This window comes from Geotrypetes seraphini, chromosome 1 (assembly GCF_902459505.1).
Source record: "Geotrypetes seraphini chromosome 1, aGeoSer1.1, whole genome shotgun sequence".
Lineage (NCBI taxonomy): Eukaryota > Metazoa > Chordata > Amphibia > Gymnophiona > Dermophiidae > Geotrypetes > Geotrypetes seraphini.
Genome location: NC_047084.1, coordinates 385,010,076 through 385,037,864, shown reverse-complemented (window position 1 = coordinate 385,037,864; position 27,789 = coordinate 385,010,076). Strand labels below are relative to the sequence as shown.

The 27,789-nt window shown below is 42.8% G+C and overlaps 2 protein-coding genes across 6 annotated transcripts in view; one reads left to right on the top strand and one right to left on the bottom strand.

The window, feature by feature from the left end:
• The window catches only part of IDUA (alpha-L-iduronidase), a 353,735-nt gene that overhangs the window by 260,259 nt on the left and 65,687 nt on the right, over positions 1–27,789 (top strand). For 2 of the 3 annotated variants that reach the window (XM_033916628.1, XM_033916646.1), the window contains exons 6-7: positions 16,775–16,977; positions 26,263–26,442. In XM_033916628.1, the coding sequence (XP_033772519.1) occupies positions 16,775–16,977; positions 26,263–26,442 (383 nt within the window). The remainder of the gene's footprint in view (positions 1–16,774; positions 16,978–26,262; positions 26,443–27,789) is intronic. The other variant, XM_033916637.1, reaches the window with a different exon arrangement.
• LOC117346688 lies at positions 5,044–10,234 on the bottom strand. 3 transcript variants are annotated; one of them, XM_033916661.1, is made up of 4 exons: positions 7,946–10,234; positions 7,394–7,486; positions 7,184–7,252; positions 5,044–7,087 (listed from the first exon to the last, which is right to left on the bottom strand). In XM_033916661.1, exon 4 carries the CDS (start codon positions 7,067–7,069, stop codon positions 5,687–5,689), a length of 1,383 nt encoding a protein of 460 aa, XP_033772552.1. In that variant the 5' UTR covers positions 7,070–7,087; positions 7,184–7,252; positions 7,394–7,486; positions 7,946–10,234; the 3' UTR covers positions 5,044–5,686. The 3 variants fall into 3 exon arrangements, with proteins under 3 accessions (XP_033772552.1, XP_033772562.1, XP_033772572.1); XM_033916671.1 differs by lacking the exon at positions 7,394–7,486; XM_033916681.1 differs by lacking the exons at positions 7,394–7,486; positions 7,946–10,234 and adding an exon at positions 7,762–7,778.

Below are 27,789 nucleotides of genomic sequence, written 5' to 3'. Positions count from 1 at the left end.
AGGAGCAAATTAACAGACAGTTTAAGTGAAACAGTAGAAACAACAGTCTGGACCACCAAAAGGAGTGGGGGACATAGACAATTTAAAGTGTATCATCTGTTCATGCACCATGTGTGGAAATCACACATTTTGCTATACGACCTTTGAAAAAGAAAGACCATACACACCCTTCAAATTAAATGAGCAACAGTGGGAGAGAGTGAGATATTGGCAGAGCAGTTAACCAACATCTGTGAGAGTGAGAGCAGTGGTTTCAGAGACAGCACCTGACTGACATTCTGCTGGGGGGGGGGGACTCTGCTTCTGGGTCCTGCAAAGGCCAACACCTGACTGCCACCATCACGTTTGCACCCTTGTCAACCCATTCTGGGTCCTGCAAAGGCCAACACATGACTGCCACCATCAGGTTTGCACCCCTGTCAACCCATTCTGGGTCCTCATCTTTTTCTGAATCTCATGGCTTCAGAGACAGCACCTGACTGACATTTCTGCTTATGTACTTTCTAGGCCACCAAAAACAAGGGAGGAAATGTACAATTTCAAGTTTTACAAATTTTCCTTAACACAGCCGCTTTCCCTGAAGCCGCTCCATCCAAGATACCATCTGACCTTCCCTACGTGAAGGAAAAAGCCTTTGAACACCACCCACAACACCTTGAAAATGTCAAAGCGAGTACAGTATGCTTGAGTGGGTTACCTTGCTCGGCATAAAAAACCTTCACGCTTGGCACATGTCAGAGCAGTGGATACTAGGATAGGTAGGGGTCAGAGGAGGGCTTCAGAGAAGCAGTTAACCAACAGTAGTGGGAGAGAGAGATATTGGCAGAGCAGTTAACCAACATCTGTGGAGTGAGAGCAACAGTTGGCAGAGCAGTTAACCAACAGTAGTGGGAGAGAGAGATATTGGCAGAGCAGTTAACCAACATCTGTGGAGTGAGAGCAACAGTTGGCAGAGCAGTTAACCAACAGTAGTGGGAGAGTGAGATATTGGCAGAGCAGTTAACCAACATCTGTGGAGTGAGAGCAACAGTTGGCAGAGCAGTTAACCAACAGTAGTGGGAGAGAGAGATATTGGCAGAGCAGTTAACCAACATCTGTGGAGTGAGAGCAACAGTTGGCAGAGCAGTTAACCAACAGTAGTGGGAGAGAGAGATATTGGCAGAGCAGTTAACCAACATCTGTGGAGTGAGAGCAACAGTTGGCAGAGCAGTTAACCAACAGTAGTGGGAGAGTGAGATATTGGCAGAGCAGTTAACCAACATCTGTGGAGTGAGAGCAACAGTTGGCAGAGCAGTTAACCAACAGTAGTGGGAGAGTGAGATATTGGCAGAGCAGTTAACCAACATCTGTGGAGTGAGAGCAACAGTTGGCAGAGCAGTTAACCAACAGTAGTGGGAGAGAGAGATATTGGCAGAGCAGTTAACCAACATCTGTGGAGTGAGAGCAACAGTTGGCAGAGCAGTTAACCAACAGTAGTGGGAGAGTGAGATATTGGCAGAGCAGTTAACCAACATCTGTGGAGTGAGAGCAACAGTTGGCAGAGCAGTTAACCAACAGTAGTGGGAGAGAGAGATATTGGCAGAGCAGTTAACCAACATCTGTGGAGTGAGAGCAACAGTTGGCAGAGCAGTTAACCAACAGTAGTGGGAGAGAGAGATATTGGCAGAGCAGTTAACCAACATCTGTGGAGTGAGAGCAACAGTTGGCAGAGCAGTTAACCAACAGTAGTGGGAGAGAGAGATATTGGCAGAGCAGTTAACCAACATCTGTGGAGTGAGAGCAACAGTTGGCAGAGCAGTTAACCAACAGTAGTGGGAGAGTGAGATATTGGCAGAGCAGTTAACCAACATCTGTGGAGTGAGAGCAACAGTTGGCAGAGCAGTTAACCAACAGTAGTGGGAGAGAGAGATATTGGCAGAGCAGTTAACCAACATCTGTGGAGTGAGAGCAACAGTTGGCAGAGCAGTTAACCAACAGTAGTGGGAGAGAGAGATATTGGCAGAGCAGTTAACCAACATCTGTGGAGTGAGAGCAACAGTTGGCAGAGCAGTTAACCAACAGTAGTGGGAGAGTGAGATATTGGCAGAGCAGTTAACCAACATCTGTGGAGTGAGAGCAACAGTTGGCAGAGCAGTTAACCAACAGTAGTGGGAGAGAGAGATATTGGCAGAGCAGTTAACCAACATCTGTGGAGTGAGAGCAACAGTTGGCAGAGCAGTTAACCAACAGTAGTGGGAGAGAGAGATATTGGCAGAGCAGTTAACCAACATCTGTGGAGTGAGAGCAACAGTTGGCAGAGCAGTTAACCAACAGTAGTGGGAGAGTGAGATATTGGCAGAGCAGTTAACCAACATCTGTGGAGTGAGAGCAACAGTTGGCAGAGCAGTTAACCAACAGTAGTGGGAGAGTGAGATATTGGCAGAGCAGTTAACCAACATCTGTGGAGTGAGAGCAACAGTTGGCAGAGCAGTTAACCAACAGTAGTGGGAGAGAGAGATATTGGCAGAGCAGTTAACCAACATCTGTGGAGTGAGAGCAACAGTTGGCAGAGCAGTTAACCAACAGTAGTGGGAGAGTGAGATATTGGCAGAGCAGTTAACCAACATCTGTGGAGTGAGAGCAACAGTTGGCAGAGCAGTTAACCAACAGTAGTGGGAGAGAGAGATATTGGCAGAGCAGTTAACCAACATCTGTGGAGTGAGAGCAACAGTTGGCAGAGCAGTTAACCAACAGTAGTGGGAGAGAGAGATATTGGCAGAGCAGTTAACCAACATCTGTGGAGTGAGAGCAACAGTTGGCAGAGCAGTTAACCAACAGTAGTGGGAGAGAGAGATATTGGCAGAGCAGTTAACCAACATCTGTGGAGTGAGAGCAACAGTTGGCAGAGCAGTTAACCAACAGTAGTGGGAGAGTGAGATATTGGCAGAGCAGTTAACCAACATCTGTGGAGTGAGAGCAACAGTTGGCAGAGCAGTTAACCAACAGTAGTGGGAGAGAGAGATATTGGCAGAGCAGTTAACCAACATCTGTGGAGTGAGAGCAACAGTTGGCAGAGCAGTTAACCAACAGTAGTGGGAGAGAGAGATATTGGCAGAGCAGTTAACCAACATCTGTGGAGTGAGAGCAACAGTTGGCAGAGCAGTTAACCAACAGTAGTGGGAGAGAGAGATATTGGCAGAGCAGTTAACCAACATCTGTGGAGTGAGAGCAACAGTTGGCAGAGCAGTTAACCAACAGTAGTGGGAGAGAGAGATATTGGCAGAGCAGTTAACCAACATCTGTGGAGTGAGAGCAACAGTTGGCAGAGCAGTTAACCAACAGTAGTGGGAGAGAGAGATATTGGCAGAGCAGTTAACCAACATCTGTGGAGTGAGAGCAACAGTTGGCAGAGCAGTTAACCAACAGTAGTGGGAGAGTGAGATATTGGCAGAGCAGTTAACCAACATCTGTGGAGTGAGAGCAACAGTTGGCAGAGCAGTTAACCAACAGTAGTGGGAGAGAGAGATATTGGCAGAGCAGTTAACCAACATCTGTGGAGTGAGAGCAACAGTTGGCAGAGCAGTTAACCAACAGTAGTGGGAGAGTGAGATATTGGCAGAGCAGTTAACCAACATCTGTGGAGTGAGAGCAACAGTTGGCAGAGCAGTTAACCAACAGTAGTGGGAGAGAGAGATATTGGCAGAGCAGTTAACCAACATCTGTGGAGTGAGAGCAACAGTTGGCAGAGCAGTTAACCAACAGTAGTGGGAGAGAGAGATATTGGCAGAGCAGTTAACCAACATCTGTGGAGTGAGAGCAACAGTTGGCAGAGCAGTTAACCAACAGTAGTGGGAGAGTGAGATATTGGCAGAGCAGTTAACCAACATCTGTGGAGTGAGAGCAACAGTTGGCAGAGCAGTTAACCAACAGTAGTGGGAGAGAGAGATATTGGCAGAGCAGTTAACCAACATCTGTGGAGTGAGAGCAACAGTTGGCAGAGCAGTTAACCAACAGTAGTGGGAGAGAGAGATATTGGCAGAGCAGTTAACCAACATCTGTGGAGTGAGAGCAACAGTTGGCAGAGCAGTTAACCAACAGTAGTGGGAGAGTGAGATATTGGCAGAGCAGTTAACCAACATCTGTGGAGTGAGAGCAACAGTTGGCAGAGCAGTTAACCAACAGTAGTGGGAGAGAGAGATATTGGCAGAGCAGTTAACCAACATCTGTGGAGTGAGAGCAACAGTTGGCAGAGCAGTTAACCAACAGTAGTGGGAGAGTGAGATATTGGCAGAGCAGTTAACCAACATCTGTGGAGTGAGAGCAACAGTTGGCAGAGCAGTTAACCAACAGTAGTGGGAGAGAGAGATATTGGCAGAGCAGTTAACCAACATCTGTGGAGTGAGAGCAACAGTTGGCAGAGCAGTTAACCAACAGTAGTGGGAGAGAGAGATATTGGCAGAGCAGTTAACCAACATCTGTGGAGTGAGAGCAACAGTTGGCAGAGCAGTTAACCAACAGTAGTGGGAGAGTGAGATATTGGCAGAGCAGTGGTTTCAGAGACAGCACCTGACTGACATTTTGCTGGGGGGGGACTCTGCTTCTGGGTCCTGCAAAGGCCAACACCTGACTGCCATCATCACGTTTGCACCCTTGTCAACCCATTCTGGGTCCTGCAAAGGCCAACACATGACTGCCACCATCAGGTTTGCACCCCTGTCAACCCATTCTGGTTCCTCATCTTTTTCTGAATCTCATGGCTTCAGAGACAGCACCTGACTGACATTCTGCTGGGGGGGGGGACTCTGCTTCTGGGTCCTGCAAAGGCCAACACCTGACTGCCATCATCACGTTTGCACCCTTGTCAACCCATTCTGGGTCCTGCAAAGGCCAACACATGACTGCCACCATCAGGTTTGCACCCCTGTCAACCCATTCTGGGTCCTCATCTTTTTCTGAATCTCATGGCTTCAGAGACAGCACCTGACTGACATTCTGCTGGGGGGGGGGACTCTGCTTCTGGGTCCTGCAAAGGCCAACACCTGACTGCCACCATCACGTTTGCACCCTTGTCAACCCATTCTGGGTCCTGCAAAGGCCAACACATGACTGCCACCATCAGGTTTGCACCCCTGTCAACCCATTCTGGGTCCTCGTCTTTTTCTGAATCTCATGACAGCACCTGACTGACATTTCTGCTTATGTACTTTCTAGGCCACCAAAAACAAGGGAGGAAATGTACAATTTCAAGTTTTTCAAATTTTCCTTAACACAGACGCTTTCCCTGAAGCCGCTCCATCCAAGACACCATCTGACCTTCCCTACGTGAAGGAAAAAGCCTTTGAACACCACCCACAACACCTTGAAAATGTCAAAGCGAGTACAGTATGCTTGAGTGGGTTACCTTGCTCGGCATAAAAAACCTTCACGCTTGGCACATGTCAGAGCAGTGGATACTAGGATAGGTAGGGGTCAGAGGAGGGCTTCAGAGAAACTCCTGGGGGAGAGATCCTGAGCACAACAGTTTGCAGGCCTGTAGCTTTCGGGCCACCAAAAGGAGAGGGGGACATAGACATTTCAAAGTGTCTCTCCTGTTCCTGCAGCATATGTGCTTGGGAGACCATATGGACATGTCAAAGCAAATTTCAAATCTCAAAGTGCACACAATTGTAGCATAGCAACAGGAAAACCTGAACTTCAACATCAAACTCTACAGTTCCAGATTATGTGCTATACCACGGAGATATTGAAAGAGAGGTGTTTGACCATATGTTGGCAGCAGCGTTGTTAGTCTTTGCGTCACTCTCACATACGTGCTCTTACTGCTGGGTGGTGCGCGGTTACCAGCCTGGAATCGAGCAAGCAACTGTTCTGTGTGATCTTGCTCACGCTGTATATGTTCAAGGAGTTTAAAGATGGTTGGATGGTGGCATGCAACAGAGGATTGAAATGCATGGTGCCAACCTTCAACGGAATTATTGGTCCGAGGCAGTCCATCTTCCACACGGGAGCGCATATTCCACAGAGGAATAGGAAAAGGTGGCACCCGTCTCCCATTTGGCCGCAATCTCCCGATGTAATTGTCTTCCCAATAGTCATACACCAGGGTCAGTTCATCTGGTCGACTCTCCTCCAAGGTCTGGAAACACTCAGCAACATCATCCACAGGAACAAAACTTAATGCTAACAGCATTTTGGTGAACATTCTTACTCTCTCCTCATCTCTATAGCTGGCGGTCAGTCCCTCATGTTGAATTCTGCGCCACAATGATTGACCCAGATGGAACAGGCAGCCAGAAACTGTAGCATTGGGAAATACAGTGCGGGCAGCTTGCAGACTTGCTCTCTCAAAGTCCATCAAGATTGTCAATGGTGCCAACGTGTTTCTGGTTTCCAGCAGTTTCCTCAACACACGTTCATAGTCCTCCTCCCTTTTACTGTTCAACAACACGTAGACCATGGGAAGTGCACGATTGTCTACAAATGCATGGATGGTAAAGACTTGGACAAACAAATGGGGGGCAACTTTGAATGTCCCATCCATGAACCAATGTCCATGTTGCTCCAACACCTCAAGATTAGATTCTGTAGTGAAAATGAATATGCGTCTTTCATCATTTTCACCTGAATCCCACAACAGTAATTGTTCACCACGTGTGCTTCTTTGTAGCGGCTCAGGAATTTGTATGTCTCTTATGCACCTGGGATTACCCATTGCTAGATGGCCTGCATTTCTCTTTCTATTAACTGTTCTCTGCATGGAGGTGTATGCAGGCAATAATGTAGCTGCTTCTAAACTTGTCCCAGCTGTTGTGCCATGAATGATCTGACGTGGCCTTTCAACCGTAACCACAGCTCTTTCACGTATGTCTCCCATCATTCGATCAGCTTCAATTCTAGCATTGTTGGGTGCATGCACATGCGCCGTTATCTCAACAGAAGATCCATCAACGAGCCTCTTTCTTCTTCCCACACAGTCACGGCGCACACACCTCCAGGACGTGGATCCGTCTGCCATCACTCGGTCACGCCGATATCGATAGCCCTCATTAACCCAGTGCTCTCTCCCACGCTGTGAAGTTATTACTTCCATGTCTATGTCAAATCACTCCTGAAACCATACAATTAATAACATTATCCTATTTTGACTTGCAATTGATATACAATTGCCTATATCATGAATGCACTACTCAAAAGAACATCATACCTGTAAGACTGGAAGTATATCGATGAAACCCTCAGGAACTGTAGTCGACCTTCAACCCTGAACCAGTACCTGCAAGAATTATAACATGCATGTAAACTTAATGTTCACCCCCCACCAATCTCCAGCACACAAAAAAACATGCAAAGGTCAAATAGGTGAGGTTAGGCCATACATATGTAGAGTTTAGTGCTATGGCACAACACCATATACCTGCAAGGGTGCGATTCCTGTCAGCAAAACACTGAAGATGTCTGTCCTCTGTTGACTGTGGTGTCTTGATTGTAGTCTGTTGATTGTAGTCACCTTCAGTAGTAGATTAGATAAGGTTATTATATACATAGGACATACAAATCCCTATATGTAAAGTTCAGTGCTATGGCACAACACCATATACCTGCAAGGGTGCGATTCCTGTCAGCAAAACACTGAAGATGTGTGTCCTCTGTTGATCGTGGTCTCTTGAATGTCCTCTGTTGATTGTAGTCACCTTCAGTAGTAGATTAGATAAGGTTATTATATACATAGGACATACAAATCCCTATATGTAAAGTTCAGTGCTATGGCACAACACCATATACCTGCAAGGGTGCGATTCCTGTCAGCAAAACACTGAAGATGTGTGTCCTCTGTTGATCGTGGTCTCTTGAATGTCCTCTGTTGATTGTAGTCACCTTCAGTAGTAGATTAGATAAGGTTATTATATACATAGGACATACAAATCCCTATATGTAAAGTTCAGTGCTATGGCACAACACCATATACCTGCAAGGGTGCGATTCCTGTCAGCAAAACACTGAAGATGTGTGTCCTCTGTTGATCGTGGTCTCTTGAATGTCCTCTGTTGATTGTAGTCACCTTCAGTAGTAGATTAGATAAGGTTATTATATACATAGGACATACAAATCCCTATACCTCTGTACTTACGTTGCCTCCAAGATTGAACTTCTAGACAACACTAGGGTTTCAGCAAATTCATATCCCTCAGCACATGACTGCAAGACTAAAATTTATAAGGTTAGCACATAGATATAACAAACAACACCCACTATGTCTGTACTTACCTTTGCAATCATACCTGTAATAGTTAAAATCTGGCTTGCCAACCATCATGGATTAAGAACGTCATTATACCTAATCGCAGACAGAAGGAAGGCAGAGAGGCCCAAAACAAGGACCCACAACAATTGTATACAATCACCCTCACTACACACCCAAGGCTAAAAGTGTACCCCAATAAGCCCTACCATCAGACTATTTATCCTATCCTATTGTTCCAATTTAGCAAAACCAAAAAATGAAGCTATGCATATACCTGTAAATGTGAATATCCTCTTATGTATGATACCTGCAAAAGAAAATGGTACCCAATGCCTTTATAAAACTATAAACCGTGAGCACACTCGGTTTTTTAAAAAATCTTTATTCATTTTAAATGACACATCATGTGTACAAGAATCAAAACATTAAAATGAAATACATCACATGTCAATCAAGTACCTCCCTTCCCAACCCACTTCCCCACTCTTACTTTTCCCAATATGAATGATAATAGTATAATTTAGACACCCTCCCAACAATAAGACAGTGTATCTTTAAATAGAAAATAGTGTATATTCATTACAGTAAGATGTTAATGTCTCCCTTTTTTATTGTTACTGTTCTTTCCATTTTGATAATGTGACATAATGAATTGTACCCAAAACTAGATACTTTAAAATTATTACTTATATGTTGAATGGTGACTCCTGTGCTGATATTTTCCTTTTTTTTTTCTCATGCACTTACCCAATAATATTGCATCATTACATCATGATACAATCCTCAAATTAAACATATTCAGATACTAGTGTTGCTGGCATAAGAGTTTTTACCTCATGCCAACAAGTTTTTTTAGATATTTATTACTTTTAAAATCTATAACTCCATCCAATTATGCTTCCAATTAATATCCATCATCACATTATACATAATCTTAATACCATACCTCAACCTTCTCGCTCTTTTAACATGCGGGAAAACTAAGCGCAAGACGGGGTGTCCTTAAAAATCCGCGTTCCGTGCCCCTTTTCAGGTCCCTGCCCCTGACAGGGCTGGATGAGAAGGTTCATAGACAACGGCGCGAAAGACGAAAGCCAATTTAAGGCAAGGCGCGCCGCCGCACCGCACCAAATTACAGTTTTTAGGGGCTCCGATGGGGGGTTTTGTTCGGGAACCCCCTTCTGTTTACTTAATAGACATCGCGCCGGCGTTATCGGGGGTTTGGGGGTCGTAACCCTCCACATTATAGTAAAGTGGGGGGTTCTCCCCCCCTCGCCCTCCGTCGGAGCCCTAAAAACGGTCATTTAGAGCGGCGCGGCTTGCGCGCAATCGTCTATGAACCCGTCGGAGCCCTAAAAACAGTAATTTAGAAAGGCGCGGCGTCGCGCGCTACGCTCAATAGGGTGGGCACGCCTTTGACCCGGCGCGCCGGCGCGCTTTTGACCCGGCACCGTATGGGAATTTAACTCTGACGGATCCTAGCATGGGGAAGGGAAAGCATTAGGATCCTTCAGAGTTAAATTATCATACAACTCTGTCAGAGCCAGAGACTAAATGTGGCAGGGACCCGAAAAGTGGCGCAGAACGCGGATTTTTAAGGACCTGTGCGTTTAGATACGGGACCAAATCGCGGTTCATAGACAATTGCGCGTAAATATAAACTGGTTCATAGACAATTGCGCGCAAGACAAGATTTTTAAGGACCTGTGCGTTTAGATACGGGACCAAATCGCGGTTCATAGACAATACGGGACCAAATCGCGGTTCATAGACAATTGCGCGTAAATATCACTGGTTCATAGACAATTGCGCGCAATACAAGAACTGAAAATGTAAATATCAACATACCTATATAAACTTGAGGATCAATTGCGCTGAGTTTTATGATCGCGATTGTCTTGCGCGCAATTGTCTATGAACCATACCCCCCCTCCCTTTTCTTGCGCGTGAAGCGTAAATATAAACATACCTGTAAATGAAGAAATGTGGACGTTCGCTCTCACCAGAGGCGAGATAAATCCGCGCAAGACAAATATTCGTTATAGATCAAGTACCAGCAAAACCAGATCTTTACCTATAACGGACACGGTCAGGCAGCGAAAGGAAGGCGGGAAAGGAAGGAGGACATATATAATGTAGAAACGTAACCATAGTAACGAAAATGCATTCACGTGACTTGTATTTAAATGCTGTTCGGAGAATATATATCATGAGATAACGTAACCATGGTAACGAAAATGCATTCACGTGATTTATGTTGAAAACGCAAAGAGTCAACGTTGACGTGATGACGTGTTCGGAGAATATATATCATGAGATAACGTAACCATGGTAACGAAAATGCATTCACGTGATTTATGTTGAAAACGCAAAGAGTCAACGTTGACGTGATGACGTGTTCACGTGCTGTACGTGCGCGTGTCCTCCGATGGTCAAGCGGCCTCTAGTGGCGCGCTCAGTTGTCTTGCGCTGAGTTGTCTTGCGCTGAGTTGTCTTGCGCTCAATTGTCTTGCGCGGAGTTGTCGCTGCGCTGAATTGTCTTGCGCGGAGTTGTCGCTGCGCTGAATTGTCTTGCGCGCAATTGTCTTTGCGCTTATTTGTCTGCGCGCGATTGTCTGCGCGCGATTGTCTTGCGCGTTTTTGACCTGTCACCAGCATCTATAATAATAAAATGCTAAGCGCGCATGCTCACTCTCACTGCGTGTTCCCTGAGATCTGATCTGTTGGGATGTACCGGCAAGAGTGCGCATGCGCGCTTACTACGTCACCACAGCTGGTGGAGGAAGCAAATGCGGAGTCCTGCCGTCGCCTTCCCGAGTCTGCTACTTAGCATTACGATGCGTCCCAGGCCCGTAGTGCGGCGGAAACAAGAGCGGAGCGAAACTGGAGGCAGAAAAGACAGCGGACTTCCCCCTCCCCCCAGAGCAGGCTGCACCGCACCATCCCTTCACAATGCCAGCCACAAGGGTGATGTCCATTGGCTGGCTCGGTGGCGGGTTGGCATGACAGCGGCATTGGCTGTGCCCGCCTAGTGCCGCGGAGTGACCGAAACCAAGGCGTCCGCCGATTGGCTGGGGTGATGGTGTTCAGAAGCCCCAGCTGGGAGCACAAGACTGGCAGGTGGGTGGGCGCTGTGGCTGTCCTGGGGTTGGAGGCGAGGCCGTAGCAGCTCCAGGGGCTATTAAGTGGTATAACAAGTTTAATAAATCTGTAAAATCTGCAATTGAACTGTGGGTTGTCCAGTGGAATTTGAGCAGAGGTGAAGCCTGATTTCTCTTTTTTTCCCCCCAATCAATTCTTCTCTCAAAATTTGGAGCCACAAGAACAGCAGAGAACTCTGTACCACATAATTTGAATTAACCTAAAGCTAAGCCGCATGATACATATTGGAGAAAAGTCCCTATTTCTTTAACTGTGGAAGCAGCAGCAAACTGTAATGTGAGTAGGACAAGAGCCAGGCAGATGCTAATTGCCGTAGGGATTGGAAATGGTTGATTAGCTAGAGGGGAATATGAGAGAGAGAAAAACTGAGTGAAGACAAAATGAAGTACCTGAAAAAAAATATAGAAAAAGACTGGATGCAACAGTGTGTGTATATGTGGGGGGGGGAAAGGGGAAGAGGGGAGGGGTTTCTTGATCCATCGTACAGCTGGTGGCCGACTGAGTGTCCATGATTATGCCTGCCATGTTCTTCCTGCATTGATGTCAGGAAGTCCTCCCTGCTCCATCACATTGGCTTCTTTCATCGATCCTTCATTCAGCCGTATATCAGACTAACCAGACTTTCCCCCTCCTTTACAAAGCCGCACTAGCATTTTTAGCGTTGGCCACTGTGATAACGGCTCCGACGCTCATAGAATTCCTGTGAGCATCCATGCTGTTACCTCTGTGGCCAGCACTAAAAACACTAGTGTGGCTTTGTAAAGGAGGAGTGGGTTTGAGAGGCGGTCATGTGCAGGGAGGAGGGGGCCAGGGAGAAAGACAGAAAGAAAGACAGACAGGGGGAGAGAGACAGAAAGACAGACAGGGGGAAGGAAGAGCGACAGAAAGAAAGACAGACAGGGAGCCAGGGAAAGAGACAGAAAGACAGACAGACAGAAAGAAAGGGGGCAGAGAGAGAGACAGAAATGTAAAGGGCTAAAAAACTAGTGTGATAATAAGGTGTTATATGTTCATATTTCTTCCAGTTGAATATTAGATGGATAGCAGTGTTTTGGATAATGCTCAGTTTCTGGAGGTGTTTATGGAATCCTGCCAAGTAAATGATATTACAGTAATCTAGGATACTTAATACTAGTGAATGGACTAGGAGATTGAAAGGTTCATGGTCAAAGTATTTCCTTATTGATCTGAGATTCCAAAGGACGCAGAATCCTTTTCGAGTGACATGGTTGATGTGAACAGACATGGATAATTGCACTCCCAATATTCTGATGGTAGGTGAGTTAAAGTAGATGACTACTCTTAAGGTTATGGAGTGGATCATAGAGTTGGAGGCTGTAGCTAAAAATAATTTAGTTTTCTCCGTGTTTAGCTTGAAGTAAGTCATCCAGGTTTCCATTGTAGTAAGGATGGTGTCAAGTAAGTGTAATTCAGAGGGTGTCAAACTGGTGATTGGGAGGATGATGGTGATGTCATCAGCATAACTATAGTGTGAGATGTTGAGATTGCTGAGCTGGTCTCCTAAGGATACAAGATAGACATTGAAGAGTATGGGTGATAGCGGGGAGCCCTGAAGGACACCACATTCAATATTTCATGGATTAGAGAATGAGTCTTCAATCTTAACTTGATAGCTTTGAGATTTTAGGAAGCCTTTAAAGCAGTTTAATACATTTCCAGAAAGACCAAAGGCATCTAAGCATTGTAGTAAAAGGTCAAGATCAAAAGCACTGCTGAGGTCAAATTGGAGGATAAGAGCATTTTGACCTTTGCTCAGTATCTTGTATAGGTCATTGATGAGAGATGCAATTATCGTTTCAGTACTAAATGATTGTCTAAAGCCAGATTGGATGTCATGAAGAAGTTGAAATTGATCCAAGTGATTTGTTAATTGGATTTGAATAACTCCCTCCATTAGTTTTTTGAAAAGAGGGATAAAAGCAATTGGTCTATAATTATTAGGCTGGGGAAATTGATTTTTTTAAAGATTGGATGGATAAATATATGTCCTTTGTTAGATGGAAAAATTCCTTTATTAAGTGAGTTAATTAGCCAGGAATAAAGGTCTGTCATAAACTTGTTTGATGCTTTGGACATTAGTGTGGGAGGGCAGGGACCTATAGGTGAGTAAGCTTGAATATATTTATTAAATAGTTAAATTGAATCCAGGTTGGGTTAGTAAAAGAACTCCAGGTCCATGATGCTGGAGTTTTAGAATTTGATATATTGAAGAGGGTAGGGGATTGCCTAGCATTGAGTGATGTTCTAGAAGTTTGAATTTTAGATTGAAAGTAGAGGGCTAGGTCATTTGCAGAGGGAGGGATATCATTGGAGAGGCAAGTTAAAGGTGATGTATCATACAAGCTATTGACCAATTTGAATAGCTCCTTTGAGTCCAGATCATGTCGGTTTAAATAAGAGGAGTACAATTTTTCTCTTTCAAATGGAACGTGTTTCTCTTTCAAATGGAACTTGTACTCTTTGGATTTTACTCTCCATTTTAGTTTGATGCTTTCACTTTTTTTCTTGGTCCACGCTCGTTTTAGGCAATGTACCTGGCGTTTCAATGAGAGTAGATCTTAAATCATTTGTTAGATTTTCTTTGGCATTTATGTCGGAGCCGTTTGGGTGCAAGGTAATCTAAAGTATGGGCGCTAAAGGAATCCCAATTAGAATAGAAGTCATCCATTGTATAGTTAATGAATTCATTGTCGTAGCTTGACCAGAAGGCAGACTCATCTATTTTTCCTCTGGATAGTATGGTAAATGAAGGAGAGGAAATTTTGGGTGTAGATTTGAGCAAGTTAAGTTTGAATTTGAATGTGTAATGATCTGATAGCAGTGGCTGGTGCCAGTTGCCATCTGAGGTGGCTATTGCAGATGGAAGAGGTGACCATGAGTAATCTAGGTTTTTCAGGACCGTTAGTAACTTGGATACTGAATGGTCAGTTGCAGCTCAAGGTGAGAGTTTAGATCCCCAAGTAGTATGCAATTTGAAGAGGCGAGTGAATTTTTGAACACAAAATTTTGGAAGATATTTTTTACGTTGGACCAGTTCTTTGGAGTCACATAAAATAGAATACAAGTGAGAGAAGTAATTGAGGTTGGATTAGTCAGTTGACAGGCCAAAATTTTGTTGTCATTTTGTTGTTCAAATTCCAATAAGTTGATTTGAAGAAAGTTTTTTTAAAAAATTAGAGCGAGACCACCTCCTCTTTTAAGCTTTCTGCATAATGTTAAGGTTTTATAGCATGGTGGGACAAGGTCTTTGATGATAGGATCATCAGACAAAGGGAGCCAAGTTTCTGTGAAGAATAGGCAGTCTAAATTGTCTTCCGTGATCCAGTCTCTTATTAGATTTGCTTTGTTTCTAACAGACCTGGTGTTAGTGTAAGCACATGATAGATGGAGAAAGTTGTTAGAGTGGCATTTTGGCACACAATAGGAACTGAGCTTTTCTAGATTTATTATGGGAGGATGGGTTTTGGTTGGTGTGTAAGGAGTTAGATTTGGTTACATTATGGGTAGGATTATGAGCTGGGGATATGAAAGATGGAATGAGATAAGGATAGAGAAGAGGATCAGGCCATAAAATGGGAGAGTAGTAGGGGGTTGCAAGGACCTATCTGAATCCTTCACACCATATGAAAAGGACTTTCTGCCATTCTTTTCTGAAGACAACAACTTAGTATTCTGCAATGACATTGGAAACCTTCTGAAAATATAACCCAAGTGAGTGGTGTCTTTTCATTGTCAGTTCAAAATGTAGTCTGAAATGTGTTCTTTTTAAATAATGGCAACAAATATGGATCTAGCTATGGAGCTAGAGGCAGATAACCACTTTATCGAAGATATCATAGAAGACCAGAGGTCAGCGGCTGAGTATATGCTCCAAATAAAGGGGGAAAAGAAATTTCTCCAAGAGCAATTGGTAAAGATGGAAGACCAGTTGAGAACTCAAAGGGAGAAAGTAAAAGAAAGTGAAAGCATATTGCAGAATTTAGAGGCAGAGAATGCCAAATTTCAGACAGCCCTAGACTAAAAGTCTAAGGTAATAAAGAAGATGAATACCCAGTCTCTGGAGAGAGATGGAACCATAACAGAAATACCAGCCAGACTGGAGGAGCTACACTCCTTAATGCATGTTGTCATGTACCGAGAGGAGTAATTGGAGAAAGAGAGAGAGCATGGAGCCAGAGCCAGAATGTCTGGCTACAATCTCAATTAAAGGCTAAGACCCAAAAAATCCTGGTCCTGACCCTTGATAGAGAAATTGCCAAAAGCAGAAAGCAGAGGAGATTACCTAGCTGCAGGAGCAGCTAACCTATGTGAAGTCCTCAAATGCAATGCTGCAGATGCAGGTAGCAAAGCTGATTGTGGAAGGAGAAAAGTCAATCCAGGGAAGATGATTTGAAGAAAATCACTGAGGAATTAAAAGATACCCTCAGCTACCAATATGACCAAAAGTTGAGAGAAATGAGTCAATTAGAAGAACTTAAAAAGACTTTTCAAGTTCTAAAGGAGGTTTTCAGAAGAAATGGAAACCAAGATTATTGCTTTGGAATCTGATTTAAAGGCAGCCCAGGAGAGACTTCAGAGAAAGAGTGTTCAAGAGCAACCAATGCAGAGTGACATCCCGCAAATGGAAAGGGACCAAGCCCAAGACACAGAGAAAGAGGTTCATAATGCCCTGATGGGGCTAAGGGAGGCCAGCCAGAAGATGGGTAACTGGGATGACCCTAAAGAGGATGACTTGCCATTTTCCCTGGTAATAGGAAGAGGGTGAAAAGTGCCACAGTGAAGTTCTCAAAAAATGGATTCCCCCTGGGGTTTGCAGTTCACTATTACCTTGCAACTAGATAGCAGAGTGCCAGTACATTGGCAGTGGATAAGAAGGAATCCCAGTGTAAAGATGCTGCATGGATGAAGGGCAATGATTTCCCTCCCCCCCAAAAAAAAAAAGAATGAATACCAGGGGAGAAGGTGTAGTTTGTCACAGTAATATTGCTCCTGTGGGTTTCTTACCAGACAAAATGCAGCTTGACCATAATAAGTGGATGTCACAGGGGAAAACTAGATTTGGGGCTAAAAGGGACTTAACAGCCATAAGCTTGGTGGGCGGGTTTGGAGGAAGTTCTGCGGGGGCGGAGGGAGTGGGCTGATGGCAGGAGGGAGTGGGCATCCCTCCTGCCATAAGTTCAGCGGGCGGGCGGGTTTGGGGGGAAGTTCTGTGGGGGTTGGAAGTTCTGTAGGGGGGAGTGGGCATCCCTCCTACCATAAGTTCAGCGGGCGAGCGGGCAACAGAAGTTCTGTTAATGGGGCCCTAAGATTTATAAGAAATTGAAGAAAATGGAATCTCAATTCATATGACTTATTCTCCTTTTCCTCAAGGTTTTCAGAATTATTATGATGCTTGCTCAGAAGGTTTGAAAGAAGCTAGTTCCTTGTTAAGGTTTGGTGGACCAGGAGATTCTTGCCGGCCGTTACCAAGATCACCAATCTGTTGGAGTCTTCTAAGTCACTGTTATAATGGAACAAATTTCTTCACTGGAGAGGCTGGTGTGCGTTTAGACTACATAGCTTTACACAAAAAGGTTAGTTATTTTACATGAGATATTAAAATGATTAATAAGCAATACTATTTATACAGAATTTTAAATCTTTTTAAAAAAAAGTTCTTTATTCATTTTTAAATCTTTCAATAAGTGCAATATAAAATACAATCACTTGACACTTAAACATCACTTAATACTCCATCAAAAATTAATACAAATAAATATTCCCTCCCCATATACCCTCAATTGTATTTTAAACCTAAGAAAACATAACTTAACATATCCCTCCCCCTTCCCCACCCTGGACGTGTATAAATATAGGGAAAAACAATATTAATTCTATACAGTAATTTGTTAATGGCCCCCAAACATCCTCAAATTTCCTAAAATGTCCCTGCTGTATAGCAATTACTTGTCCATTTTAAAGATGTGACACAACGAACTCCACCAAAAACTATAGCTCAACCTATCACAGTTTTTCCAATTTTTCGTAATTTGTTGTATGGCAACCTCTGTCATAATAAGTAAAAGTTTATTATTAGAAGAAGAGATTTGACTCCTAACTTTCTTTGATGTCCCAAATAATACAGTATCGTATGATAGTGCTACCAGATTTTCTAATAAATTATTTACTTGACCCCAACTAGATTTCCAGAAACTAAGTATCATTGGACAATAGAACAGTAAATGATCTAATGTCTCTGCTTCAAGATGACAGTGCCAGCATCTATTAGACATAGAGCTATCTAATTTTTGTAAACGAACTGGGGTCCAAAATGCTCTATGTAATAAGAAAAAACATGTTTGTCTCATAGATGCCGACACCGTACAACTCATCCTCCAAGCCCAAATTCGTGGCCATTGAGATGCAGTAATCTGATGCTTTATCTCAATGCTTCAAATGTCCTGAAGCCTAGTTTTTGGTTTCTTATTTAAAAATCCAGATATTAATTTATACCACTGAGTGGCCTGGTGACCCAGGAAGTCCGCCTGAAAACATAAGACTGGCAAGCTAATTTGATTTTCAAGATTTTTCCATTCAGGGTCCCTTGGTTGGTAATAAGGTTTTTATATTACTGCATTTTATTTTGGGATAATAAATTTTTGCCTGCATTGTGTACATTGTCTGCAGTTTTTGTTTGTTCTCCTGCTTCGCTGTTTATTCTGCAGATCTGGTTGGATTTCTTTTTGTTGTTCTCGACTGCTTCAGTTGCAACCATCTAAAACTTTGTGATTTATGAAGACCAAATTTATGTTGCAATTGTGAAAAATCAAGTAGCTTACCACCTGAAATAACAGGAGGATGGGGAAATACATGGAAGGACAAGAAGCTATATTGCACTGATGGGCTACATATTACTACAGCAGGAAAAAGAAACCTTGCAGAGAAATTTAGACAATATTTTTCCAGGCATTTAAACTAGAAGGTGGGGGTGGTGTATGTACGAAGGACAATTATAGAGACCACCCCCGGCAAAAGAAAAGATGTGATAGTAGTAAAGGCTGCAACATAAGCAATATCAGCAACTCATTTCTTAGTATTGCAACAGAAAGTGAAACGACACAAAAATCCATACGAAGAAGGAGATTATCGCTGAAAAATAGCTGGAAAGCGATGACCACAAATGCTCGCAGTCTAAGCAACAAAGTTCATGATCTGCAAGCCCTGATATTAGAGGCAGATCTAGATATTGTTGCTATCACAGAGACATGGTTCAGTGAATCACATGGATGGGATGCAAACATACCGGGATATAATCTTTTTAGGAAGGACAGAGATGGTCATAAAGGTGGAGGAGTAGCTCTCTATGTAAAGATCAATATCCAAGCGATCGAAATGCAAGGGACCTGGGGAGAGGAAGAAGCGATATGGATTGCTCTGAAAAGAGAAGATGGAACTTCTATCTACGTGGGTGTAGTCTACAGACCTCCGACTCAATCGCAGCAAATTGATAAGGATCTGATTGTGGATATCCAAAAGTTTGGAAGGAAAGAGGAGGTTCTGCTGTTGGGAGATTTCAACCTGCCGGATGCGGACTGGAATGTTCCGTCTGCGGAATCGGAAAGAAGTAGGGAGATTGTGGATGCCTTTCAAGAGGCTCTGCTCAGACAAATGGTGACGGAACCCACAAGGGAAAAAGCGATATTGGATCTGGTCCTCACAAATGGAGAGAGTATCTCTAATGTTCGAGTGGGTGCTCACCTGGGTAGTAGCGATCATCAAACGGTTTGGTTTGATATAACGGCTAAAGTGGAGAGCGGCCGCACGATACTTAAAGTCCTAGATTTCAAACGTACGGACTTTAATGCAATGGGAAAGTACCTGAAGAAAGAGCTGTTAGGATGGGAGGACATAAGAGAAGTGGAAAGACAGTGGTCTAAGCTGAAAGGAGCGATAAAAATGGCTACGGACCTTTATGTGAAGAAAATCAATAAAAACAAAAGAAAAAGGAAGCCGATATGGTTCTCCAACCTAGTGGCTGAGAAAATAAAGGCGAAAGAGTTGGCGTTCATGAAATATAAAAAAACCCAAGAAGAGGAGAGCAGAAAGGACTACAGGGTGAAACTGAAAGAAGCCAAGAGAGAGATACGTTTGGCGAAGGCACAGGCGGAAGAACAAATGGCTAAAAATGTAAAAAAGGGAGATAAAAATTTTTTCAGATATATTAGTGAAAGGAGGAAGATAAAAAATGGAATTGCTAGGCTAAAAGATGCTGGGAACAAATATGTGGAGAGTGATGAGGAGAAAGCAAATGTGCTAAACAAATACTTCTGTTCTGTGTTCACAGAAGAAAATCCTGGAGAAGGACCGAGATTGTCCGGCAAAGTTACACGAGAAAATGGAGTAGATTCTGCGCCGTTCACGGAGGAGGGTGTTTATGAGCAACTTGAAAAACTGAAGGTGGACAAAGCGATGGGACCAGACGGGATCCATCCCAGGATACTAAGGGAACTCAGAGAGGTTCTGGCGAGTCCTATTAAAGACTTGTTCAACAAATCTCTGGAGACGGGAGTGATTCCTGGGGATTGGAGGAGAGCGGATGTGGTCCCTATTCATAAAAGTGGTCACAGGGATGAAGCAGGAAACTACAGGCCGGTGAGCCTCACTTCAGTTGTTGGAAAAATAATGGAAGTGTTGCTGAAAGAAAGGATAGTGTATTTCCTTGAATCTAATGGGTTACAGGATCCGAGGCAACATGGCTTTACAAAAGGTAAATCGTGCCAAACGAACCTGATTGAATTTTTTGATTGGGTGACCAGAGAGCTGGATCGAGGACATATGCTAGATGTAATTTATTTGGATTTCAGCAAAGCCTTTGATACAGTTCCTCATAGGAGGCTGTTGAACAAACTTGAAGGGCTAAAGTTAGGACCCAAAGTGGTGAACTGGGTCAGAAACTGGCTGTCGGACAGACGCCAGAGGGTGGTGGTTAATGGAAGTCGCTCGAAGGAAGGAAAGGTGACTAGTGGAGTCCCTCAGGGTTCGGTGCTGGGGCCAATCCTGTTCAATATGTATGTAAGTGACATTGCTGAAGGGTTAGAAGGAAAAGTGTGCCTTTTTGCAGATGATACCAAGATTTGTAACAGAGTAGACACCGAAGAGGGAGTGGAAAATATGAAAAAGGATCTGCAAAAGTTAGAGGAATGGTCTAATGCCTGGCAACTAAAATTCAATGCAAAGAAATGCAGAGTAATGCATTTGGGGATTAATAATAGGAAGGAACCGTATATGCTGGGAGGAGAGAAGCTGATATGCACGGACGGGGAGAGGGACCTCGGGGTGATAGTGTCCGAAGATCTAAAGGCGAAAAAAACAGTGTGACAAGGCAGTGGCTGCTGCCAGAAGGATTCTGGGCTGTATAAAGAGAGGCGTAGTCAGTAGAAGAAAGAAGGTGTTGATGCCCCTGTACAGGTCATTGGTGAGGCCCCACTTGGAGTATTGTGTTCAGTTTTGGAGACCGTATCTGGCGAAAGACGTAAGAAGACTTGAGGCGGTCCAGAGGAGGGCGACGAAAATGATAGGAGGCTTGCATCAGAAGACATATGAGGAGAGACTGGAAGCCCTGAATATGTATACCCTAGAGGAAAGGAGAGACAGGGGAGATATGATTCAGACGTTCAAATACTTAAAGGGTATTAACGTAGAACAAAATCTTTTCCAGAGAAAGGAAAATGGTAAAACCAGAGGACATAATTTGAGGTTGAGGGGTGGTAGATTCAGGGGCAATGTTAGGAAATTCTACTTTACGGAGAGGGTGGTGGATGCCTGGAATGCGCTCCCGGGAGAGGTGGTGGAGAGTAAAACTGTGACTGAGTTCAAAGAAGCGTGGGATGAACACAGAAGATTTAGAATCAGAAAATAATATTAAAGATTGAACTAGGCCAGTTACTGGGCAGACTTGTACGGTCTGTGTCTGTGTATGGCCGTTTGGAGGAGGATGGGCAGGGGAGGGCTTCAATGGCTGGGAGGGTGTAGATGGGCTGGAGTAAGTCTTAACAGAGATTTCGGCAGTTGGAACCCAAGCACAGTACCGGGTAAAGCTTTGGATTCTCGCCCAGAAATAGCTAAGAAGAAAAAAAAAAAAAAAAAAAAAAATTTTAAATTGAATCAGGTTGGGCAGACTGGATGGACCATTCGGGTCTTTATCTGCCGTCATCTACTATGTTACATATACCTACCTTCATCCAATGCTTCCAGATGATCTTAAATCTGTCAATTTGAATCTTGGAGTTCAGCCATAAGGACTGACAGACTGACTTATGAATTGGAATTGTTAAATTATTTACATATTTTAGTGTCTGCCAGGTATCTACTAAAATTCTATTGTCCTTATATAACCTAGGAAACTTATACTTGGAACATGACTTAACCTCAAAGGTGACATAAGTTGCCATTCCAACTACAACCAATCTGGAAGATTCTCCATGAGCTCCAGGAGGACCCAGTACATACCTTGACGCATTATATAGGCTTGATGGTACCTATAGAAGTTGGGAAAATTTACCCCACCCTCCACAATTGGCTTTTGTAAAGATACCAAGGCAATTCTTGCTACTTTCCCCAGCCAAATAAATTTTGGCAGAATACTATTTAATTTCTTATAAAAGGACCCTGGAAAAAGAACTGGTAACATTCCCATTTGGTAGCAAACTACAGGAAAAATCATCATTTTAACCATTTGAACTCTCCCCCACCAAGAAAGATGTAATGGATTCCATTGCTCACACATCTCTGTGACCTTTATCAATAAAGATTTTTCATTTACCTTCATCGTCTCCTCCAATGTTTTATGAATCCAAATTTCCAAATATTTAATACCCTCTTCCTTCCACAGAAAAGGGAATGAATCAAATAAACCTTTTTGACAATGAATATTTAATGGAAGAATCTCTGATGTACTCCAATTTATCTTATATCCTGAAAATTTCCCAAATTTATCTAATCTGCTGTAATTTGAAAATTTCTACTGTATTAGCAAGTGTTGGCTTGATGTTCCAAGCCATATATTCAATGGCTGCTGTTTAATACTCTTGCTTCCTACTGGTGACTTTTGCATTTGAAGTTGATACAAGTTTAGTTCTTAAACTATACTTTAGGTAATGGATGAATTTGTTTTTGGGACCATAGCGTGTGATGTTTTTCCACCTTGTGTAGGAATAAACAGGAGAAATGTCAATCTTTCCAGGACTTATGTAAGCGTGTTTTGCAAGCACATGTTGATTTCTTTTTATGTTTTCCATTTACATATTTAAGAAAATTTAAAGCTGTATGTTATATTTTGCATCACCCTAGTTACATTGGGTAGAGAGTACTACTATTAGATGAGAAGGGGTGGGTGTGGAAAAGGATGGTTAAGGTTCAAATTCATATAGATAAGTGGGGGTTTAATGAAATTGGATTTAAAAAAAAAAAAAAAATAATTTATTTATTTATTTATTATGTATATTAATAATTGATGTATTATTGATGTCTTTTGATGCTGTATTTATTTGCAAGTTTTGTATCCTAAGGGCTGTAATTATTTTTGGGTAGAGAGTACTATTGGGTGAGAAGGGTATAAAGAGGGAAGGTAAAGGTTCAAACTCATATAGATAAGTGGGTTTTATTGATATTGGAATTTATTAATAATTGATGCATATTGAAGTTGTTTTTTTATGCTGTATTATTGTATTTGATGCTATTTGTATCAATAAAAACTGTTTGAATCTAAATCATAGGAGGCAACCTGGCTATATTCCTGGTTAGCTAAATAGCACTGAATATCAGGTGGTTTGTCTTTATAGGTTATGGGCGAAGGGAAGATATTTACATCTATGCTTTTGCTTCATTATCTTTGTTTCCTGATATTTTCTCCTATATATTGCTATGGATCCCTCTTATTGGGAACTATGAAAAGATAATCTGTTTCCTTTATTTTATTTTTTACAATTTCTTATAGATTATTTTTCCTTCCTTATCTCATTTTCTGGACAGGGTTTGTTGATTTTGTGATTGTTTATTAATTAATAATAATTTTCATTACATATAAAGTTAAAAAGAAGAAGAAATAAATACATAACTGGCATAACTGTGATTTTAAGATTTTCTATGGATAAGATTAGGCAGAAAATCCAATTGAATGGCTCATATTATTCATTTAATGAGAGACTGAGTTTGGACCAGTGTGAGGGATGGCCAAAAAGCCATCTGTCTGACGATGGTATTTAATTGCTGTCTAGATATATTTAGACTTGCAGTTTTAAACTAACTGGATTGTGCCACCAGCAAAGTAACAGCAAAATCCAGATATTCAGCACTGCTGCATATGAATAAAAATTGACACCAACATTAACTTAAACTACTGACCATGATGGCTCAGTATTAGGCCCCTATAGCTTTTCAGATTAGCTGCATGGAAAGTGTTGGACCATGATACCAGGCAGTATTGGCCCCACTGAAGAGAATATAAACTCACAAACAAGTTTCAGTGTCAAGTTTAGATCACAAAAAAGAATAGGTGATTTTAGAGGGAAATAAAACCATGCTCAAAGATGAAAAAAATAGTATGTTGCCCATGATATTATTTATGACCTTCTGTCATCATGTGACCGGGCCGAGCGGTATTACCCATCACATATCCACCCCTAGGCAGCTTACAGTCTCTTCCAGGTTTCTGTTGAAACATAACACAAAAGGGTTATTCCAACACATTCTTAAAACGTGTGACCAGGGCTTTTCTGACACCTCCTGGTCACCTCAAGGTCTTCCATAGACGCTGCATTCTTCCTTGGCCCTCACTGGCTCTCTGGATCTTCATCTGTGTCCTCCCTGACCCTCAAAGGCCCTCTGGTTGTTACGCAGCTCCTGGTGCCATTACCGGTCTGTCCGCTGGTTGCCACCATCCAAGCCGGTTCCTCTGCTGGTTGCTCTCAGATCTTCGTCCAGTGATCTTCAGATCTATCAGGCTGCTTCACCTGGGGTCCTCTCTGTGGGCTCCTGGTGCCATTACCAGTCTCTCCATTGGTCACCACCAGTCCTGTCAGTCCTTCCGCCGGTTGCCCGCAAGACTTTCCCCTCAGCCTTGGACTCCTCCATCCAGTTCATTCACAGTTCTCCCAGATGCTTCTGGGGCCACTGCCAGTCCCTCTACTCCCTGGCCTCTTGGGTCTTGGGTTCCTTACTGGTCCCACCATTGGTTGTCAAACCTGAGTCCCTCCTGGACTCCAGGCTCTACCAGGCACTCTGGTTACTTTATCTTCCAGACCCCTCTCTGCCAGTATATAGGTTCATGCAGCCCCTCCTACCACCAGGCTTCCTTCATACAGGGCCAGATCTCTCTGTTGCCCCAGTCAGAAGTGGCCTTCAGGGCTTACAAAGAGTTAGGCCAGAGGTCAGCATCCCTCCTCCTGAGGGTCACCCAGCTCCCGAAAGAGCTCCTTGCCTTCTGAGTTCTCTGTACTGGGAGTTGTTTTTTTTAGCATCACAACCCACTCAGGGTGAGTGTACAGTTCCTAGAAACACTTGCAGCTCTCATGCAAATCAGCTCTCCTCTCAGCCTCAATGAGCTCCACTGCTTGGGCCAGTAACAGATACTTCACCTTGTCACACCTTCCCATTCCCAACTTCCCATCTTTAACATGATCAACAGTTAACAAAAGAAGGGAGCATAAAATATAGAAGACACATTTTTATACAATTACTTAAGCAGAAAGATGTGTGAAAAATTTTAGGATTACTGGTTCAAAAGGTTTTATAATTGCTCTCTTAGTCCACCTATATTTATGTAGATTTAACTCATATCTTTTCCAACAGTAGCAGAAGGGGAGTTACATTCAAGTCAGTGACATAGTGAGGGTAGGAAGGGCCTGGGGTGGTGGAGGCCCCCTTGTGCCCTACTCTCCACCTCCTCCACTCCTTCTGTGCCCACTTTCCTTCCCTACCTCCTACACTACACACCGTACCTCTTCCCCACCTCCCTTCCCCCGTATCTCTTTAAATCTTCACCAGCATAAGCAGCTTCTCCGGCCTGCTGCTCGCGCTGGCATTGGCTTTCCTTCTGACATCACTTCCTGGCCCCATGACCCAGAACTGATTTCAGAGGGGAGCCAGGCCGGCGTGAGCAGCCGGCTGGAGAAGTTTCTCACGCTGGCAAAGATTTAAAGAGGTACAGGGCACTAGCATGGTATGGGGGCAGAGAGGTGCTGGACCCCCCCCACCAAGACAGTGTCCAGGGCCGTCTGCCCCCCCCCCCTTGCTATGCCACTAATCCTGGTGCACTAGGTATTTTCCTGTCCCCAGAAGGCTGATAATCTAAGGTGTTCTTTCACTAAATCTTTGTGCATGTTAATGGACTTAGCATGCACTAAATGCTAAGATGCCTATAGGTATAAAGTGGACTTCTTAGTATTTACGAGTGCATGCTTAGTCCATTAAGGCATGCTAAGCTATAGTAAAAGAGCCCCTAAACTTGTACTTGAGGATAGGGAGGCTTAAGTGACTTGCCCATGATCACGAGGAGCAGCAGTGGGATTTGAACTGGGCATTGCTGTTTATTAGCCCAGTGTGCTAACTACCGGTACTAAGTTACTCCTTCACATCACTTGTAAAGCTATAGACCAGTAAGCAAGTTACAGGTAATATAATGCTGTTATTCTTAGCTCATTTTCATTTGATCTGTTGATGGGATTATATCTAATCATAAATGTACCATTAGTTATTGGAAAAGGTTTCTCTCTTATCTAGTTGATTGACCTTTATTTCTACCATCCTCTTCCGAACTCTATACAGTATAATCTCATCTGTTTTGTCTTTGTGCTAAAGCTATGACAACTATTGTTTTATAGGGACAAGGAAGCTCTTTATATATCCTTGAACAAGAACTCGAAACAATTAAAGAAATCCAGAAGCATTTTCCAAAGTTTAGTTCTATTACTATCTACAATGATGAGGCAGATCCACTGGTAAGATGGTCAACCCCACAAATATGGAGAGCAGATGTAACCTATGCTGCTATGGTGGTAAAGGTATTCTACTTGTTCCTACAAATTAAACAATTCTTCATAATGATGATTTTACTTTTATTTAAAGGTGCTTAGAGTATTTTAATATACTCGTATATGTAGGCTATAATGATAATGATGGATAACCAGTTATCTCTGCTGAATATTCGAGGTTAGTGGCTAAAAATTAATTGGCTATATTGCATAATAACAATGCTAAGTTTAGTGGGAAAATTGGACTGCCTCAAAAGCAGTCCTATCTTTGCCTATTATAACTTAAGAGGTCAGAGCTGAATATGGACTTAGCAGTTAAGTTATAGCCAGTCAAAGAAATCCTGGATATTTAAATGCCAATCACCGGAAATGCCTAGCATTAAATATTTGTCAACCGTGAGACTTAGGTCTGAATGTCTGGCCCTGCTATCTATTTCATGCATTGTACAATATCGTAAATACATAAATATAATAAAAATACATAAAGCAAATGACAGTAAAGCAAAATAAAGCCCATGACCCTTTACTTTAAACCCTTCTAAAAATTAACAAATCTTCTTCCACAATTAAACTCTAAGGGATAGTGTTCTATAACTGTACGTCTACAGAAAATGCTCTATCATAATGAAAAACCCATTGTACTTCTTTAATACTAGGTGCAATCAGCAACTCTTCATCTTGAGATTTCAAAGAATGTTTGGCATATAATCACAGAGGGTTCCTTTACAAAGTCGCGGTTGAGGTAAATGCTCCAATGCTCATAGGAATTTGTAAAAGCCAGAGAGAGAGTCAAGACCATAGATAAGAAGGACCAATCTTTCTTCAAGCATTTAAAGCTAGTATCAAAAACCTTGTAATGTTCCCAGAACTGAACTGGCAACCAGTGCAATTGCATCAGCACTGGAGTAACATGACCAAATGTCTTTCATCCGTCAATCAACTCAGCTACCAATTTTGGATCTATTGTAAATGTTGAATCTCTCACTGAGGTAAACCCAATAAGATAAAACTGCAGTAGTCCAATTGCAGCAGTATCAAGTCCTATGTAACAGAAGTTAAATTAGATGTAGTCAGATAAGGCCGTAGTTGCCTGTTAATTTTAAAATCTGGAAATCATACTGTACCACATGCTTTGTCAGTGATAGCTGAAAATCCATCAACAGTCACAAATTGCAACAAAAATATTTAATATTCATCCCATATCTATCTACCAGTGTTATCCTCTCAAATATACCATGATCCTTACCATTGCAAACTTACCATTAATAATAGCTGCTACATTTAGCTTCCCTGGAGGTAAAAGAAGCAAAGCCTATATATTGTCAGCATAAACATAAAAATGAAAGCTAGCAGCCGTCTTGACAGAAACATTGGTAT